The sequence below is a fragment of the Gastrolobium bilobum genome, unplaced genomic scaffold (assembly GCF_033153095.1).
Source record: "Gastrolobium bilobum isolate Gb01-03AN ecotype WA unplaced genomic scaffold, APGP_CSIRO_Gbil_v1 utg14977, whole genome shotgun sequence".
NCBI classification, from domain to species: domain Eukaryota; kingdom Viridiplantae; phylum Streptophyta; class Magnoliopsida; order Fabales; family Fabaceae; genus Gastrolobium; species Gastrolobium bilobum.
The window spans coordinates 372,137-390,764 of NW_026898303.1; the positions used below are offsets into that span (position 1 = coordinate 372,137).

At 36.1% G+C, this 18,628-nt stretch overlaps 3 protein-coding genes across 6 annotated transcripts; all 3 read left to right on the top strand.

Annotated features, from left to right (window-relative positions):
• Positions 1 to 2,421, top strand: LOC133314739 (protein BPS1, chloroplastic-like). 3 transcript variants are annotated; one of them, XM_061516260.1, is made up of 2 exons: positions 1 to 140; positions 1,054 to 2,420. In XM_061516260.1, exon 2 carries the CDS (start codon positions 1,066 to 1,068, stop codon positions 2,128 to 2,130), a length of 1,065 nt encoding a protein of 354 aa, XP_061372244.1. In that variant the 5' UTR covers positions 1 to 140; positions 1,054 to 1,065; the 3' UTR covers positions 2,131 to 2,420. The 3 variants fall into 3 exon arrangements, with proteins under 3 accessions (XP_061372244.1, XP_061372245.1, XP_061372246.1); XM_061516261.1 differs by having other exon boundaries at positions 62 to 136; positions 1,054 to 2,421; XM_061516262.1 differs by lacking the exon at positions 1 to 140 and adding an exon at positions 147 to 332 and having other exon boundaries at positions 1,054 to 2,421.
• Positions 2,422 to 3,544: 1,123 nt separating this feature from the next.
• Positions 3,545 to 6,660, top strand: LOC133314761 (uncharacterized). Of its 2 annotated transcripts, none has more exons than XM_061516287.1 (5): positions 3,545 to 4,391; positions 4,470 to 4,895; positions 4,967 to 5,407; positions 5,522 to 5,755; positions 5,850 to 6,660. In XM_061516287.1, exons 1-5 carry the CDS (start codon positions 3,761 to 3,763, stop codon positions 6,149 to 6,151), a joined length of 2,034 nt encoding a protein of 677 aa, XP_061372271.1. In that variant the 5' UTR covers positions 3,545 to 3,760; the 3' UTR covers positions 6,152 to 6,660. The 2 variants fall into 2 exon arrangements, with proteins under 2 accessions (XP_061372271.1, XP_061372272.1); XM_061516288.1 differs by having other exon boundaries at positions 4,476 to 4,895.
• Positions 6,661 to 14,677: 8,017 nt separating this feature from the next.
• On the top strand, positions 14,678 to 16,957 carry LOC133314757 (ABC transporter G family member 1). The gene has a single exon (XM_061516283.1). The coding sequence runs from the start codon at positions 14,678 to 14,680 to the stop codon at positions 16,955 to 16,957; it is 2,280 nt and encodes a 759-aa protein (XP_061372267.1).
• Positions 16,958 to 18,628: the final 1,671 nt, after the last annotated feature.

Sequence of the window (18,628 nt, forward strand, 5' to 3'; positions counted from 1 at the left end):
ATTTATCAAAATCACCCTTCATATCTACCACGAAGGAAGAACTCACCTACCCAAAAGCGTGAACCTTTCAAAGAGAAGAAAGCTGTGGCTGCTATCGAATATCTCTGAAACTTTCCCAATCTCTTCGATTCTTCTTGTAGGTAACATCCCTCATCTTTGCTTCTTTATTTTCTACAAAAGAAAGGAGAAACTTTTGTTTTTTATTTCGGGAAAATAACTGAAATCAAGGTTTTTATTTTTCTTCTATTTTTTTCTGTGCGCTAATCTGATAATCGATGATTTTCTTCGGTTGGATTGGTTTCTAGTTCGACGATCGAGAAGTATTTGATAAGGTTTAGATGGTTTGACTTTCTTTTAGGGTAATTTTTGTTAATTAAGTTTGAGTCTTGCGTAGTTGATGATTCCTGTTTGAATTTGGATGCTGCTGTTTGAAATTTTATAGTTTTTGGATTTAGATATGGACAGGAATAACATTGAAGGTTGGAAGGATGAAAATTTTGATGGATCTTGGGATTTACTTTTCCTCTTTTTTTTATTTAAGGTGGATTTTGGTCCCTAATAGTTGTCCCTCGTTTGGGTTTTTGTCCCAATTTTTTTTTTCTGGGGTTCAAACTTTGCCATGATTTACTAATTACTATCTATTCGATGGTTATTTTAGATATATTGGTTTAAATGATCCCATACCTTTTCCGGCTCGAATACTGAAAACGGAACTAATGTTTATCATAATACTTAAAGAATCAGATGGGGTTAGAGAAGAAGTGGTTTGAGGATGGCTAAAGGAGTGGCAATTACATGACGCCACCTTTGGTAGTATTGTCAGAATTTCATATCTAATTAATATGGTTAATTCTAATAAAAAATAATCTAGTCAAAAGGCATAGGTATAGTTTGAAATATCAGTGCACAAATAACACTTAATATTGTTATGTGTACCGATTTTTTGATAGATATGTACTGTTTGTGTGCACAAATATTATCTCTTTTCCTTGCCCCCTTCACTTCAATGTCATAATTTCAACATATCTTACTTTCTAATTTTTGTTGTTGTAGTAAAACATCTAAATGGGCCGTCCTCAGAATCCACATCCACCCCGATCATTCTTCCCTTTTGGAAATCCTTTTCGGATGAAATCACCTAAAGGCTCTCACATGTCTCCGCAACTTCTTGTAGTATTACAAGCTTTTGAGGCAACATTAGCGGAGAGGCTGAGAAAGCTTATGCCAAAAAGCAAGGATGAAATCCTCAGCTTGTCTTGGATGACTTTAGCTATGAAGTCACTTTGTGAAACTCATAATGAGATAGGAACCCTTATAACAGACCTTGAACTTCCGGTGAGTGAGTGGGATGACAAATGGATTGATGTGTACTTGGACATAAGTGTGAAATTGCTAGATATTTGCAATGCGTTTAGCTCTGAGTTCTCACGTCTGAATCAAGGTAATCTTCCTCTCAAGTGTGCACTGCCCAATTTAGACTCTGCTTCTTCAAAGCTGTCTATTCGGGCCTGTTCTTTCCTCGATGAATGGACTCAACATGTTCATTCTAGGAACCCTAGAATTGAGAAATGTAGCACCATTTTAGATAATCTTGTTGGATCACTTGATCTTCCTAAGGTTAAAAATTCTGCCAAAGGTAAGGTTTTGATGCAAGCTTTGTATGGAGTTAAGGTCGAGACTGTATTTGTTTGCAGTGTGTTTGCTGCTGCATTCTCTGGCTCTTCAAAGAAGTTGTTAGATTTGAATGTGGATGACATGTATTCTTGGGCTCCAGCTTATAGAAGTTTGCAGAATCTTGTAAATGAGGAGGTTAGAGTTAGATTTTCCAGTGGGAAATTTACTGTATTAAATGAGTTGGAAGCGGTGGATGCCTTTGTGAAGGAATTATATCCTACTATCCAGGGTGGTGTCGATACAGTTGACACAGAATTGCTACGGAAGACTGTTGAGGAATTAGGCAGGGCTGCAGAGAAGCTTTCCCAAGGATTAGATGATCTTGCAAAGGGAGTGGATGGCTTTTTTCAAGCAGTTTTGACAAGTCGTGATGCTTTGCTATCCTCTGTGAGGTTTAACATAACTGTAAATGATGGTGTCCCTGGTTTTCATATAGATCAGAAAGTAGTCCACTGAATATGCATTAGCCTAACTCTTGTAGATAATGATAGGTTGTGGGGTTTTTCTGTGCTAGTATTGATAGTATTCGGTCTTTTATTTGGCTTGTTATTTCAAGGTATCATGAGTTATAGGTTATCCGACAGTATTGTTCGTGCTGAAATGTATATGTGTGAGTGGGATGTTCTGTGTAATGTTAAACAACAAAATTATATAAAAACTTCTATTGCGCCTGCGGAAGTTTGTTTACAAGCAACTTGTAATGCTCACGTATGACCTTTTATCAGAATACGAATATGTATTGTACGGTAATATACGTCTCTTTAAAATGGTATTTAGCTATAGGATCTTATGTATCGCTGATTGTACGGTAGTACACTTGGTGCACATGCCATACCTCCCAAGTTCATGTCATCAGAAGATGTAGCTGTTGGCTGACTCAGGGAAGAATCTTTTCGTTGGGAACAAGATCTGCTTCTGCTGTCTTGGTTGTTGTCATAGGTTACCCAAGCTGTTCTTCAAGAATAAGTAAACGATGGCCTATGCTTCTTTGACAGTTTTCCACTGCATCATACTGCAAATGAAAAAAAATAATCTAGTTTCTTATAAGCTTATTTGCTTTATTACTTAGAGACAGTATTCATAACTTTGGTTGACCTTGATCTTGCTAATTTATTGGGTTACACATACACCAGTCATCTATATATGCATATTGATTGTAAAGAGAAAAATCATGTTATAGGAGCATGTGCGGGTGGCGACCCAAATCAACGAGCTGCAAAACCACCACTGAGTCATCTTCTATAACCAGAAAATATTTTAGATATTGCGTGAGGTATCTCATTATCAAATATGAAAAATAAGAATAATATATTTATATTATTTTTATCTTTATAATTATTTTTTCATATTTATTTTACTTTTTAATAAGGAGTATCTACTTTTTTTTTTTTTTTTTTTGGAGGAGTATCTACTCTTATTCCACCGAAAATGTGCTCCATAACCATAATGATTTAGGACGTTAATCTTTTCGAAGGCCCAACTCGGTTAGGACCTAATTAGCCCTAAAACTTACCTTTTTCTTAACAATTTGAAACCAGTCTTATCAATAAGGCCCGAATTCTGGCTTTTTGACCCTTATGCCCCTTAATTAATAATTAATTACCAAATTGCCCCTCATTCAAAACTATTTCGAAAATTTACCCTCCCCAACAAACATAACACCAATCTGCCCCTGTTTGACCGTTGACCACGAAGCCTACCCGGGTACACCATTACCTACCCGGGTAAATTTTGAAACTTTTTATCTACCCGAGTATGTATGGGTGTACCCGGGTAGAGTTCTTGAATCTGGGAAAATGTTTGAATTATTTACCCGGGTACGGAGCAGTATACCCGGGTAAATCGCGTCCAGAAACCCCAAGATGTATGGGTTTCGGCCATTGTTGCGAGGTATAGGGTTTTTGAAACCCCAAATCTTTCTCTCTTACCCTCTCTAATCCGAAACATCACACATATTTTATCTCATCATTTCAGAAAGCTGAATCTTGGTGGGACATTGAGATTACATCTCCACACTCCCATTTTGTGCTAAAAAATCCGAACCAACCTCCAAACCCAAAACCTAGATCTAATTTTTGTGTGAAAGATGAGTTCAAGTCCAAACATGGTTCCTATAGTTGTTTACTACAATGGGAGGCATTTTGAAGGTCCGAACGGTGTCCGATTTGAAGGAAAAACAAAAACGATGAAAATCAAAGTGGGCACTACATGCAATGAACTGAAGGAGAGAATTCTTCAAAAAATGGGGTCAGAAGGCATACATTCCATCCACCGCATGATAGCCAGGTTAGAGACTGTAGTGGATATGGATACAATATACTACATTGGAAACGATATAAATGATGATGAAGATGTGGAGTTCGTAACAGATGCGTTTGTTGAATGGAAAGTATTAAAATATATTGAGATATATGTTGAAGTTGATGTTGGACAATCTTCATCTTTACCGGTGCATACAACCACTACTGCACACTGTACCGGTCAAGAAGATACAGTTGTACGATCTTCTGCACCTCCTCAGGTAGCATGGGATGAGGATGAAGAGGATGAAGACGAGGACTATGTGGACAGCGAAGATGAGGGAGAACCTGAAAGTGCTATTCCAGAAGGTGATTCGTCAGACACTGACGTGGACGGTAATTTTGAGGCTGACATGAGCGCCGTAAGTCTCGGTACCCCAGCCTTGTCACCACTTCATGTCGACCCAGTCAGTAGTGGTAAGTTATTAAATTTGAATATTTGCTTTAGACAATTTATTATTTGTGGTAAGTTATTAAATTTGACATGATCTTTAGATGCAGGGTCTGAGGAGCCATTCTGGAATGAAAGCCAACATTATTCATTCATTAACTGGGCGCACCCTAATGACGAGTTGGAGATCCTATATGGCGATGATGACTTGCACGGAGGTTGGAAGTTAGGAGATCCGTTATTTGTGCAACAAGAATTTGGGTCCAAACCAGAATTGCAACATGCTGTGAAGATACATTGTATGAAGGGGCGCAGGACAGCCATAGTTGAAAAAAGCGACGAGTCAAGATTTGTTATGAAGTGTAAAAACCATGGTGACGGTTGTCCCTGGTATATGAGGGCAATTAAGCCGAAGAAGGGAGCTAACTGGGTGGTCCGTAAATGGGGTCAAGGTCACACATGCCTAAATCAAGGCCTAGCACAGGATCATAGACAGTTGGATTCAAATGTCATTTGTGCGGCTATAATGAGTATGTATTCTACTGTTTATTTAATGATTCAGATTAATTGAGAATATGGTAAAGTTACTTTTTTTTTCCAGATATGTTAAAGGAAGATCCATCCACAAGACCAGCTCTGATACAAGAGAGGATACAGGGAACATATGGATACAACATAACGTACAGGAAGGCCTGGAAGGCAAAAATGAAGGCCATCGTTAAGTTGTTTGGTGACTGGGAGAAATCGTACGCATTCTTGCCAAATTGGCTGAAGTATATGACGGAGGTGAATGTGGGTTCTGTGTTCAAACTTGATACAAATCAATGTTTTGATGAACGTCGGGTTTATACAGACAGGGCCGTATTTCAAAGGGTTTTTTGGACATTTCACCAATGCATTGAAGCATTCAAACACTGCAAGCCTATAATTCAAATTGACGGCACTCATCTGTATGGGAAGTACAAAGGTACTCTATTGATTGCAACATCTCAGGATGGAGATGGATTTCTGCTCCCTATTGCCTTTGCTGTTGTTCCTCCAGGTGAGTAAATAATTTTGCTTTGGGGTATGTGAAAGCATGTGACCCTTCTTTGCCACTTCATACTGTAAATAATTTCTGAGCTCATCCCTATTGACTTTGTTGTTGTTCCTCCAGGTGAGAGGTTGGATGATTGGTCCTGGTTTCTTAGCCTTTTACGTTTTCATGTCACACATAGGCATGGTATTTGTCTAATATCCGATCGTCATCGAAGCATCATAAGGGCGGTGAAAGACCACGGAGGGTGGCAGCCTCCATATGCTTATCATGTATTTTGTCTACGTCACATCGGAAGCAACTTCAATACCCGTTTTAGGAATGTGGAATTGAAGAAAACGTTGATGAAATTAGGTAATGTACGGTATAATTACTCACATTTTCAACCATTTGAAGAAAACGTTGATGAAATTCACTAACCAATGCATATGTCATGGTTTTTTTGCAGGGTACACATGTTCAAAGATAAATTTCGACATTAGGTACAAGGAATTTATCGAGAACAATCCTGAAGTTGCTTCATGGTTGGATGCGATTCCGAAAGAGCAATGGTGCAGGTCGTATGATGAGTATGGACGTAGGTTTGGTCATATGACAACTAACCTATCTGAGTGTGTGAATAAGGTGCTTCGTGGAGCACGAAATCTGCCTATATCTGCATTGGTCAAGATGACATTCAGTAGACTCGTTGAGTATTTCGTCAAGAGACGTGAAGGGATTGAAAAAGATATCTCACAAGGTTATGCCTGAAATCGCTCAAGATGACACTCCTCCAGCAGCTCTACTCGGGTACCCCTTTTGTGGGTTTTCGAAATGGGGCTGCTGGGGTATTTTAAAACCCTACCGTCGATGTTTACCCGGGTACACTGCTCCGTACCCGGGTAAATAATTCAAACATTTTCCCAGATTCAAGAACTCTACCCGGGTACACCCCTACATACTCGGGTAGATAAAAAGTTTCAAAATTTACCCGGGTAGGTAATGGTGTACCCGGGTAGGCTTCGTGGTCAACGGTCAAACAAGGGCAGATTGGTGTTATGTTTGTTGGGAAGGGTAAATTTTCGAAATAGTTTTGAATGAGGGGCAATTTGGTAATTAATTATTAATTAAGGGGCATAAGGGTCAAAAAGCCCCCGAATTCTCGTTACATCGTCACTATCATTTATCCGTTTTTCTCAATTAGGAATCCCGGCTCAGATCGCATAATAACCTTGCGTAGCACCAAATCGTAGGCAACTCACTTATTTATCATTTCCATCGTTGTTATCACCTTTTACTTATTACTCAAAACAATTACTTTTTACTTTTTATTTATCGTTGTTAAAACTTAAAAGGACTTCTTATTGCCAACTTTATTTAACCAATCAGTCTCACAAAAAAATACTTATGAAAACACTGATTTAAAACGCGTAAATTAAATATTATATAATTAACTGATCTTACCCTTGCAAAAAAAAAAAAAGTATTAGTAATGGGAATTATTTAAAAATATCTTTTATAAAAAAATGTCAATCTAAGAAAGGATTGGGATTATAACGTACATTAATAGGCTAACCCAATCTATGCAGCATTGATACTGACACGTGATACGACACGACACTCTGACACGTTAATTCTAAAAAATGTTAGATTTCAACACGTTATGACACGTTTTGATATTAAATAATATTTTTAATTTATGTAGTGTATATATATTTAATATTCAATAATTTAACAAAAAAATAAAACTAAACATATATTATTTATCAATTTTGCAAAGAAACATAAGATATCCCAAATATTTATATTAAACTCAATAAAATAGTAATCGTAATCCAACGAATCGAATAGTTGAAACTAAAAACTCAACGTAATGCAACCTTTAAAACTTTTTTGAATTTCTATAATGCGTGTTGGAGTGTCGGGGAGTGTCGGACACGACACGTCAGAGTTTTTGAAGTGTCGGTGTTTCGTAGAACCCAATAATCATAATTGGTCCCAACAAACTTGAGAAAGTTTTTGAAAGAAAAAACGCTTTGATCTTTGTCTTCGTGTGCGGTGGCAAATTGGCAATCGCTGTTTTCGTGAGCGGTAAATATATGACTAATATCCTTGTATGCTCATCATGGCCGTCCAGTTTGACTCTGAAATGTTTATTGGCAAACAAAACCTTAGAAATATATTATAATGTTTTGAATGCGATGTTCAATTTATTTTTGGTATAAAAAAGTTTAAACCAATATTACCCCACTTAAAAGTCAGGCATGTTGCAAGGTACTAGAGACTTATTAAGTCCTGTTTTGATTTGAACTATTTGATTCTTATTTCAGACTTAAATACGAACGATCATAATGGTCTTAATTTCATTATTTTTTTTCTCTGTGAAAAAAAATTGTGTTGCATTTTTTTTATTTTACTATTTATTTCCCTTGGAAAACATTTTCAAGCGGGTCTGGTTTTTTCATGTTGAGGACTAAGTAACTCGATTCAAAAAGATACCTAGTAGTCCGAATCTAACCCAAATGATCCATTTGACACATTCAGACAGAGCTGACAAAGATAAGAAGATAACTAGTCTATTCGATCTCCCAAAAAAAAGGATAACTAGTCCTTCAAGCCACTATATAATAAGCTTCAAAGGTTTGTTGTCATGAGAAAACTAAATACGTGTGAGGATAAAAACACAGCATGAGCCAAATACATAAGACAGTGACAGTTAACCAGATGGCCAAACACCATTTGAAAGATCGACTGTAGCATTATACCGGATAACTTAAAAAACAACATAAGCTCATAGTCAATGAGAACAATATGAATGAAAGAAGGCATGCACATGGACAATATGAATGAATAGAGGGCATCATGCACATGCTGATGCCCAATTTCTGTTTTGACTTTGATTGGTATACGCATGCAGTTTATGCGTTGGTAAGAGTTAGCTTGCAAGTTGGTAAATAAGGGATGGTAGCCCATCCGAAATAACTACCATGTTTCAGCTTTTTCTTCAAAACTCAAAAAAAGGTAATCAATGCTTTCTCCATTATGCTACTCTTGCCTTTTCAATTTCCTTTCTAGGAAGGTGCCAATGGTTGTCAATGGGAACTCTTTAAATACTCACATGCACAATCCCTTTTTGCTTTCCCTTCTATACCAAATAATGTAACACTAAATTTTGCAAAAAAGTTTTTAGATAGACGTAAGCAACCACGCATAGTCTATTTAGCGATTTTTTTTATTTTTTTTTTGTATATATAAAATATTAATGTTCTAAGTGTGAACCTTTATGCTTGACTTTGTTTTATATAAACAGAACAGATATACCACATTCCTACATGCCCAAAACATGAATTTCAGAAAGAGAGATGAAATTTATACAATTTTTTTTGTATTATTTATTTAGATCACTTTTTTTTAGATAAAAAACAAAATATATATTCTAAATAGTAATATTCTCTGTCAAATCATTCTTTTCAAATAAGTAAACTTTAGAAATGACCAGAATTCTTGACGTGTACACATCAATTTTGTTTCGAAAATAGGTTGAAAATAACAATAATAATTCGATAGTGGTTGGTCTAATGGCGATTCAACTAATTAAATTTCAAAATTTGATTCTCAAATGATACTATTTTTGATTCCTGAGAATTATAAAAAGGGCGACAAAACTCCAAATTAGAAACCCGATTAGTTGGCAATTTTTGTTACATGTTGATACGTAAAAATAAATATAAAGTTATTAGCAATCAACGCGAATAGATTCTCTCACGTGAAAATATGATCATGTTATTTGATCATAATCACTTATTTAGAAATTATACACTTTTCTCTCTCTTATCTCATCATCAATGTATCAATGAGTGACTATGATCAAATAACATAATCAGGTGACTATTTTTTCACATGTGAGGATCCATTTCCGCATTCAATCATCCAAGAACCCATCTCCATCATTTGACATGAAGGTTGAGAAATATGTCAAACTTAATGGTTAGATCTGCAATATGCAGCCTTATTCCAAAGGCAATCAAGGAAGAAAACAAAACTTGTTAAAAGGGTAGTTACCTGCACCGCTGACCATTTCTGAAATATTTTGTTGGGGTAAAATTTTTGCCATCATGTCCACCAAAAATAAAATAAATTTTTTTTGCCATAATATTTTTTTAACTGCACAAGATTTCAATCATTAAAAATATTTTTTGATGATAAAAAATTAAAAGCAATTAATGAATATCAGTCATTGAATTATTAACTAAGGTCAGTTTACTGTTTAAAAATGAATTGCAGATGATCCGAATTATTATTTACTAACGTACTTTGGATTTTTTTGCTTAACTTTATTCGGCAGTACTGATAAAATGTTTATGATGGCAAGGGCAAAATTAGAAATCTCACATTAGGGGTTAAATAATTTCTCTTTTTAAGGTGCCAAACATAAAACATTGAGTTTTATACAATTCTATAGGAGAAAAATGTTACACAGACAAAATAGAAATTACAAGTTAAATTGTCTATCTTATTTTGCTTTAAGCGATGGAGGAAAAACAGAAGAAACATATGGTAAAAAAATGTTAATAATAAAAAAAAAACGCTGAGTTAAAAAAAAAAAAAATCAAAAGTTTTTTAAGAAATATCTTAAAGCTTGGAGCTGTAGGCCCCGCCAGTACGCCTTTGCTCCGTCCTTATAGCCTTTTTCTAGCTTATCTCGTTGTCTTTATTCTTTAAAAGAAAAGATTTAATGTTGTGGATTTATTCCTAAAATTATCATTTGTGGGAAACTTCATACTACAATACAGTTCATGTCATTAATGCTATCATATCACCATGTATCCTATCTGACTTTGTTATATTCAATTAATTTGTTTTTTTGGATTTTATTGACTCTTTATTATTGAAAATTATTTTGTATTACATATTATTTGATAATAAAAATCATTATATTAGTTTAATTATAAAAGTAAAGTCAATATTACGTAAAGAAATAAAATAGGCCCATATTTTAAATTTATAAAGAATAAAATATGATTACTTTTTAAAGATATTTTCTACGAAAATCATACTTTTCTGCTACAGGAAAGCAAATTTTTATTCCTGCAGAGAATTCGTTTTCTGTATCAACTAATTTTTATTTTCTTTTGTTTTATAAAATGTGAGATTATACTTAATTGGTTTATGTTTTTTTCTCCTATATTTTTCTGTAACATAAGAAAACATCAACCCTATTTTCTAGCATGCAATATGCTTCAAGGCAATTCTTTACAATTTTCGTTCTCCAGTTATTAAAATTCGCTTGAGTCTTATTTAGTTTAGAATTTTCAAAATTTGAGGAACGCTTGAGCATGGTCTTGCACACGGCGATGAAGTTCAACGGCGGACTTTAATGTGTGTAAATGTGTGCAAGGGCACACACACAAATTTTTTGGGAAAAAAAATTAAAATATATTTTGGGTCATCAATAAAGATTATAGGACCAAAATTTAATTCCTTAAAATAAAAGTCATCTCGTGGTCTCTCAAAATTTCAAAATAGACCCATATTGGTCCTTTTGAGAGATTAATGTGAGTTTTTTTGAATTTTAGAGAGATCACGATTTTGATTATCTGGGTTTATTTTTGAATTTTGAGGGACCACGAGTCGATTTTTTTTCTAAGGAATTAAATTAGGGCAGTGGCGGACCCAGAATTTTTTTTTATGTCTGCACACTTAGGGACAGGGGTTCGGAGGTGGCCTCGAAATATGTTTTTAAAGATCATGATCCAATTTTTGCTTCCACTTCAAAAGTAAAGCTTTGGCGAATAAACCAAAATTTTAAAGAAACAGATAATGATACTTAATAAGAAATAAACACCACAAAAAGACATTTGTAAAATATATAATTGTAGGGTTAATCAATCAAAAATCATCTCTGTTTATGTTTATTTGATCCAAAGTTGACCACTTTTGCTTCACAAAAAAATATGAAAAATTTCATGCGATTCTCCTCCACTCAATGAAGATTGAATTTCAAGAATCGTTGATGTCTATTAAGATTTGGAACTAATAAGGTTTATGCTTAAAAACAAAAAAGAGACAAAGCAATGGGCTAAAGTTTAAGTTTTTAAGCTTTTAATTGCAGGGGTTGTTTGGGTTGGGCCTATCTTTAACTTTTTCCTTTCAATCTTTTTTTTGAGAAAATACTCTTTTTGGTCCCTAACAAAAAATATGGTCCTCACTTTAGTCCTTTACAAAAAATAATTAGTCGGTTGGTTCCTATGAAATTCAAAGTTGACCCATTTTAGTCCTTTTGAGGGACTAATGTGGGTCTTTTTTAAATTTGTGAGGGATCACGATTTCAACTAAATGGCTTTTGAATTTGTTAGGCACCTCGAGATTAATTTTTTTTTTGTAAGTGACCAAAGTGGGATCATATTTTTTGTTAGAGATCAAAAATGATATTTACTTTTTTTTTTCTTACTTGACCACTCTCCCATAAAAAAAAAATTCTCTAACTTTATGTCTGCAATTGCAGACACTTGCAACCAAGTAAGTCCGCCATTGAATTAGGGTCTGTAATTCTATTGTAACAGTTTGACTCTTGGTTATTTTTTTTTATGTTAAGTTAAAATTTTCTTTTCTTTTTCTATTTATATTCTTTTGTATTTTAATATATTTAAAAAAAATTCTTTTATTCTAAATATGCAGACATAAATAAAATTTTTTAGGTGCCCGTTGCGACGAAGCAATGGAAGTTTTATACAGATTTCTTGCCTACTAGGGTACGTAGTTTTCGTGCATGAGTATGACTTAATAATATATTCTTGGAATGTTCAAGCAACCATTCGAAACTCACTCTATAGTCTATTTTATATATGTTCTTTTATAAGTAGTTGATCGGCGAAAGCAGCGTTGATTGTTGGGCAAGTTTTAAGAAAAGTTATCACTTTATAAATGGTTCCTTCATCATCATTATTATAATTATATTTATTATTATTATTATTATTATTATTAAGTTAATGGTGCAAAAATCCTGTTGTGTCGGCCAATTATAGCATGCCCAGCTGAAGAAGGCATTGCCACTACGAGTAGATAATTGATCCATCACCCTCACGTTATTAATAATGATAACAATTGCCATGCTCCAAGCTTATTATATGTATACACAATCTTAAATGTACAGTTACTTGCCTCCATAGATTTAAGTAATAAATAAACGATGTGATATAAACCGAATTCCTAACAGTGTCTACTGGCTTCCTATTTGTATGTTAGGGACTCCATCAATGAGAGTGATTGCGCAATTATTATCAATCAGTGTTCTATTTTGATTCCTTATCATCTCTCTCTCTCTATATATATATATATTGATATTCTTATTATCTTTGCATATAAGGCACGACGAGGATGATAGTTCGCCAGCAATAGTCCCATTTTTGTCGAGTTTATATGATTTTTGTCAATGAAGAATAGTTCGCCTGCAAATTGTCCCATTTTGTCGAGTTTATGATATTTGTCGATCAAATTATTGACTATTTTGTTGCATTGCATTTATTGGAGCAGTGTGCTTATTGCAAATACACACCCTTGGTTAAGTAAAGACCCCACACTTACGTGTTATCTCTTATGATGTGAGTAATCAAATTGAATTGCCTCAATCGTATGGCTGTAACTCAATCAATAGAAACTTCATTTGAACAAGACATGACTTGACCACCACAATAAACTAACCGACAATGTAAAGCAACAAGAATTGAACTCCGTATATTAATTCAAGTACGGTTGAGTGGTTTGGCTTCCTCCATTCATGTTCATCTATAAATATTGAAGATGTTTGTTTTGTTCCATTCAATGAAAAATAAGTATATATATCTCAATATTGGCTTGCTTGATTGAAAATAACGGATTGCTTGCTTCTTAAGTTAAATGAATTTTATTTTATTTTATATAAAAAAAATCCCTTTAGAGAGCACTCCACATTAATTATTTTAGGTAATGCAAAAATTAACTTCATTTTCCGGTAAATAAAGTATATGCTCGTTGCTCAAGAAGTTAAACCAAAAAAAAAAAAAATTTTTTTTTTTTTTTTTTTGGGTATAACCTGGAGGTATCCTCATTCAACCTCCTGTTATTACCTTGTTCTCGGAGTACAGCTCTGAAGACTACTCCCTCATTGAAACAGCGGGTGCGTTGAGCTTCGTTATCAGAGAAAAGATAAGATTAAACCCCATTCGAGGAGAGAGGCACATCCTCTAGCGCCAATTTTTTTTTTAAGAATTTGCTTGAAGCAAGATTTGAACCCCGGATCCAAGTCACCCTTGGAAGCTCAGTTGCCAACTGAACTACCTTTGAGGGTTAAGAATGTAAAATTTTAGGGTTTGAAATATTTTATTTAAAAATAAGTATTACATAAGTGGTTTATTCGTCCAGTTAACTAGCATTTAATCAAATATCAAGAGAAATTCAAAATATTTAGTGAGATTTTTAAACTACAAAAATTTAATTAATGTTTCTAGAATTAGAAACACGCTTACAAAGTATTATCTTGCGGAATTAGGGTACTTAAGGTGGAGTTTAGGGTAAAAAAAGAAGAAGAAGAAGTTATTACAAAAAAGAAAAAAGAAAAAAAGAAGAAGAAGAAAGGGGAAGGGTGGGGTGATTGGACCGAAATTCTTCAATCTTCATAGGTATAGTATTGGACCGAAATAATACTATTTTGTATCAGTAACGCTTACGCCACAGTAGATGAACGTCCAACCTAACTCTCATGAAGTTAAAATTGACCATTGTGAATGACCCATGTGTCATGAATGCACCAATAAGAAATACTCACATCACATGTTCCCAACAGCCACCCTCATAGATGGAGTGAAACAATAAAAGGGAGACGTATAGGAAATTGATGAATTAGGAGTTGTAGGTCACCTCTCCCACACCTCATAACAGCTATACTATAAATCTAAACCATATTAGTCAAAACCGTAAAATAAATACCACACTCAGTCCTATTACCATTAACTAGTGTCCTTATATCCTTCACACTATACTAAATGCATCCGTCACCCCCATTTCCTCCCTCTCAATCAAATTCATAATATATATATATATATATATACACAACACACACAATAAACATCAATAACCTCTCAAGTTCCCAACCCACATTAAAGGACCAATCTCTTCTCTTGTTCTAAACTACCTACGCTGTTAACTCACGGCTCTCTACCCGCATGCTCCTTATTTTTTGCTACTTCTTCGCCCCAACGATAGCAAACGCCGTTAGAGTTAACGATAACTCAGCCTTTGAATTTGAAACTCCAACAAACTATGTCATCTCGCATTGTAGCGGAGAATGCATTACCCATCACTGACTCGACGCCGTATTTGGACCTAATGGAACTTAACGACTTCACGCGCCGCCCTATAGCCGGCGAGTCTCCCACGTTAGGACAGCTCCTCAAGCACGTTGGAGATGTACGGAAGGAAGCCGCCGGCGACGGCAGCGAGACGCCGGTGCACCACGCTCTCGACGTCAGCGACGCCACCGGAATCGAGTCTCGCTCGCTACCATTTGTCCTGTCTTTCAACAACCTCACTTATAGTGTCAAGGTCCGCAGTAAATTGAGCTTCTCCTCAATCTTCTCCCGCCGCCGCAACAGCAGCTTCGGCGCGGCGGCGGTGGCGGAGGTTCCGGCGGTTGGCGAGAGCATGTTCACGCGGACCAAGACTCTTCTGAATGACATCTCCGGCGAAGCACGCGACGGCGAGATCATGGCGGTCCTCGGAGCCAGCGGTTCGGGAAAGTCGACTCTGATCGACGCGCTGGCGAACAGAATCGCGAAGGGAAAATTGAAAGGAACGGTGGCGCTGAACGGCGAGGCATTGGGATCGCGGATGGTGAAGGTGATATCGGCGTACGTGATGCAAGACGATCTTCTCTTCCCGATGCTCACTGTTGAAGAGACACTGACGTTCGCAGCCGAATTCCGATTACCACGCTCGCTATCCAAATCAAAGAAGAAGACACGCGTCCAAGCCCTAATCGATCAGCTTGGGCTCCGGAACGCAGCGAAAACAGTGATCGGCGACGAAGGCCACCGCGGAGTCTCCGGCGGAGAACGGCGACGAGTTTCAATCGGCATTGACATAATTCACGACCCGATCATGTTGTTCCTGGACGAGCCAACCTCGGGGCTGGACTCTACGAGCGCGTTCATGGTGGTGAAGGTGCTGCAGAGAATCGCACAGAGCGGAAGCATTGTGATCATGTCCGTTCACCAGCCAAGTTACAGAATCCTCGGGCTTCTCGATCGTATGATCTTCCTGTCACGCGGCCAAACTGTGTACAGCGGTTCGCCGTCGCAGTTACCGTCGTTCTTCGCCGAGTTCGGTCATCCGATACCGGAGAACGAGAACCGAACAGAGTTCGCGTTGGACCTGATTCGCGAGCTGGAAGGTTCACCGGGCGGAACGAAGAGCTTGGTGGAGTTCAACAAGTCATGGCAGAGCATGACGAAGCATCACCAACAACTTTCTTCAGGTAATAATGACGCTGAACCAAACGGCTTGTCGTTGAAAGAAGCAATCAGCGCGAGTATTTCGAGAGGGAAATTGGTGTCTGGAGCCACCAACACGAACGCGAACCCTTCTTCAATGGTGCCAAGGTTTGCGAACCCGTTTTGGATTGAGATGGCAACGCTGTCGAAACGTTCGGTCACGAATTCGAGGAGAATGCCTGAGTTGTTTGGGATAAGGTTGGGTGCGGTTATGGTGACTGGGTTCATTCTTGCCACCATGTTTTGGCAACTTGATAACTCTCCAAAAGGGGTGCAAGAAAGGCTTGGCTTTTTCGCATTTGCCATGTCAACAACCTTCTACACAACAGCTGATGCACTCCCCGTGTTCCTCCAAGAACGCTACATTTTCATGAGGGAAACTTCTCACAATGCTTATCGCAGATCATCCTATTTGGTCTCTCATGCTCTTGTTGCGTTGCCTTCGTTGGCTTTTCTCTCATTGGGTTTTGCTGCCACCACTTTCTGGGCTGTGGGACTTGACGGTGGAGTTTCGGGGTTCTTCTTTTACTTTCTCATAATATTTGCTTCCTTCTGGGCTGGGAACTCCTTTGTCACCTTCCTTTCTGGTGTGGTGCCTCATGTGATGCTGGGTTACACCATTGTTGTTGCAATTCTTGCGTATTTCTTGCTGTTCAGTGGGTTCTTCATCAACAGGGATAGGATCCCAATTTACTGGATTTGGTTCCACTACTTGTCGCTGGTCAAGTACCCTTACGAAGCTGTTCTGCAGAACGAGTTTAGTGACCCAATGAAGTGCTTTGTGAGAGGGGTGCAGATTTTCGACAACACACCACTGGGTTCCGTGCCAGATGCCCTCAAGTTGAAGCTGTTGGATAGCATGAGCAACACTCTGGGAATGAAGATCACGAGCTCAACGTGTTTGACGACGGGTACTGATATATTGAAGCAGAATGGGGTGACAGATTTGAGCAAGTGGAACTGTTTGTGGATCACAGTGGCTTGGGGTTTCTTCTTCAGGTTTCTCTTCTACTTGTCTTTGTTGGTCGGCAGCAAGAACAAGAGGAGGTGATCGATCATCTGACCAAACCTAAAAGATCAGAAGTTTGGCTTCTTACTAAGTTTAAATTTGTGCATCCTTTTATTCTTTTTTATTTTTTATTTTTATTTTCCCCTCCATTCTATTTGTTACGTACTTTTGTAACCTGTTCTTTCCAATGGGCTGGTATTCTGGTACAAAAAACGTGATGTTCATTTCGTTAATTACTCAGAAAATTTGCTTATCATAAAGTACGTTTTTGTTACTTTTTTGAATATCTATCTTTTTGGGGTCCTACAATAATTTTAATCGAAAAGAGGCTCACAGCTTATCGCATTCGCCCTCTGTCTCTCTCTCTCTCTCTCTCACAGCTTAATCGAAAAAAGTTGCGTAGAGCAAAAAGTACATGTTTCTGACAGTGAAATAGTGAATGACATCACAAATTAAAAAATAATTTTCATAGTTTTTATTGTTACCTTTTTATTTACATATTGTTATACAAAAAATTACAATTAAATCTCTATATTGCAAAATGATGAACAGTCATAATAATAATACATAAATATTTATTATGATATTTTATGAAAAATGATTATGATCCTGAATTATTTTTATTTGAAATAATTAATAAATAAGAGATGAGACGTGACCTAATAATAATAAAGTATTAGAAAGTACTTAAAAGCGTATGTCAATAGCATTTTTTGCTTACATAAATTATAAATAGAGTAAACATTTTTTTTTGTCCCTAACAAAAAATATGGTCCCCACTTTAGTCCTTTACAAAAATAAATTAGTCAGTTAGTCCTTAACAAATTCAAAGTGTACCCATTTGAGTTCTTTTGAGGGACTAATATGGGTCTTTTTTGAATTTGTGAAGGACCACGATTTCAACTAAATGAGTCTACTTTGAATTTGTTAGGGACTGACTGATTAATTTATTTTTGTAAGGGACTAAAGTGAGGACCGTGCTTTTTTGTTAGGGACCAAAAAAAGTATTTACTCTTATAAATATTTGAATGTATACTAGAATTATGTATTAAGTCAATTATATTATTAATGGAAAAAATGTTTCTGCAGTTACTGCAGATAAGTTATCTTTATTTTTTTCAAAACGATGTCGTTTTGGTATTGAAATCTTAAAAAAATTATAAATATAAAGACTATTATAACTCTGAAATAAATTTAAATTACAAAAATATCATGATTTCCGTCCCAAAACGACGTTGTATTGGGCTTACTGCAGATACCTTATCTGCAGTAACGGCAGAAAAAGCGAACATAATTAATAAACATAAATAATTAATGAGTTCGCTTTTTCTGCATTTACCGCAGATAAGTTATCTGCAATAAACCCAATACGACGTCGTTTTGAGGCGAAAATCAAAGTGTTTTTGTAATTTTAATTTATTTCAGAATTATTATAGTCTTTATAATTATAATTTTTGATTCTTTCAATCCCAAAACGACGTCGTTTTAGGAATAAATGCAAATAACTTATCTGCATTAACTTGCAGAAATATTTTCTAATAATTAATTACTATAATTTGTCATAATAAAATATGTGATTAATTAGTGGACTTAAATTGAGTGTCCTGAATTTGGTTTTTCGTGGACCCGATAGATAAGAAACTAATCTCATACAATATAGTTAAGTGCTGAAAAACAAAGTTTTTCCTAATGATAATTTTTTTATAAACAAGT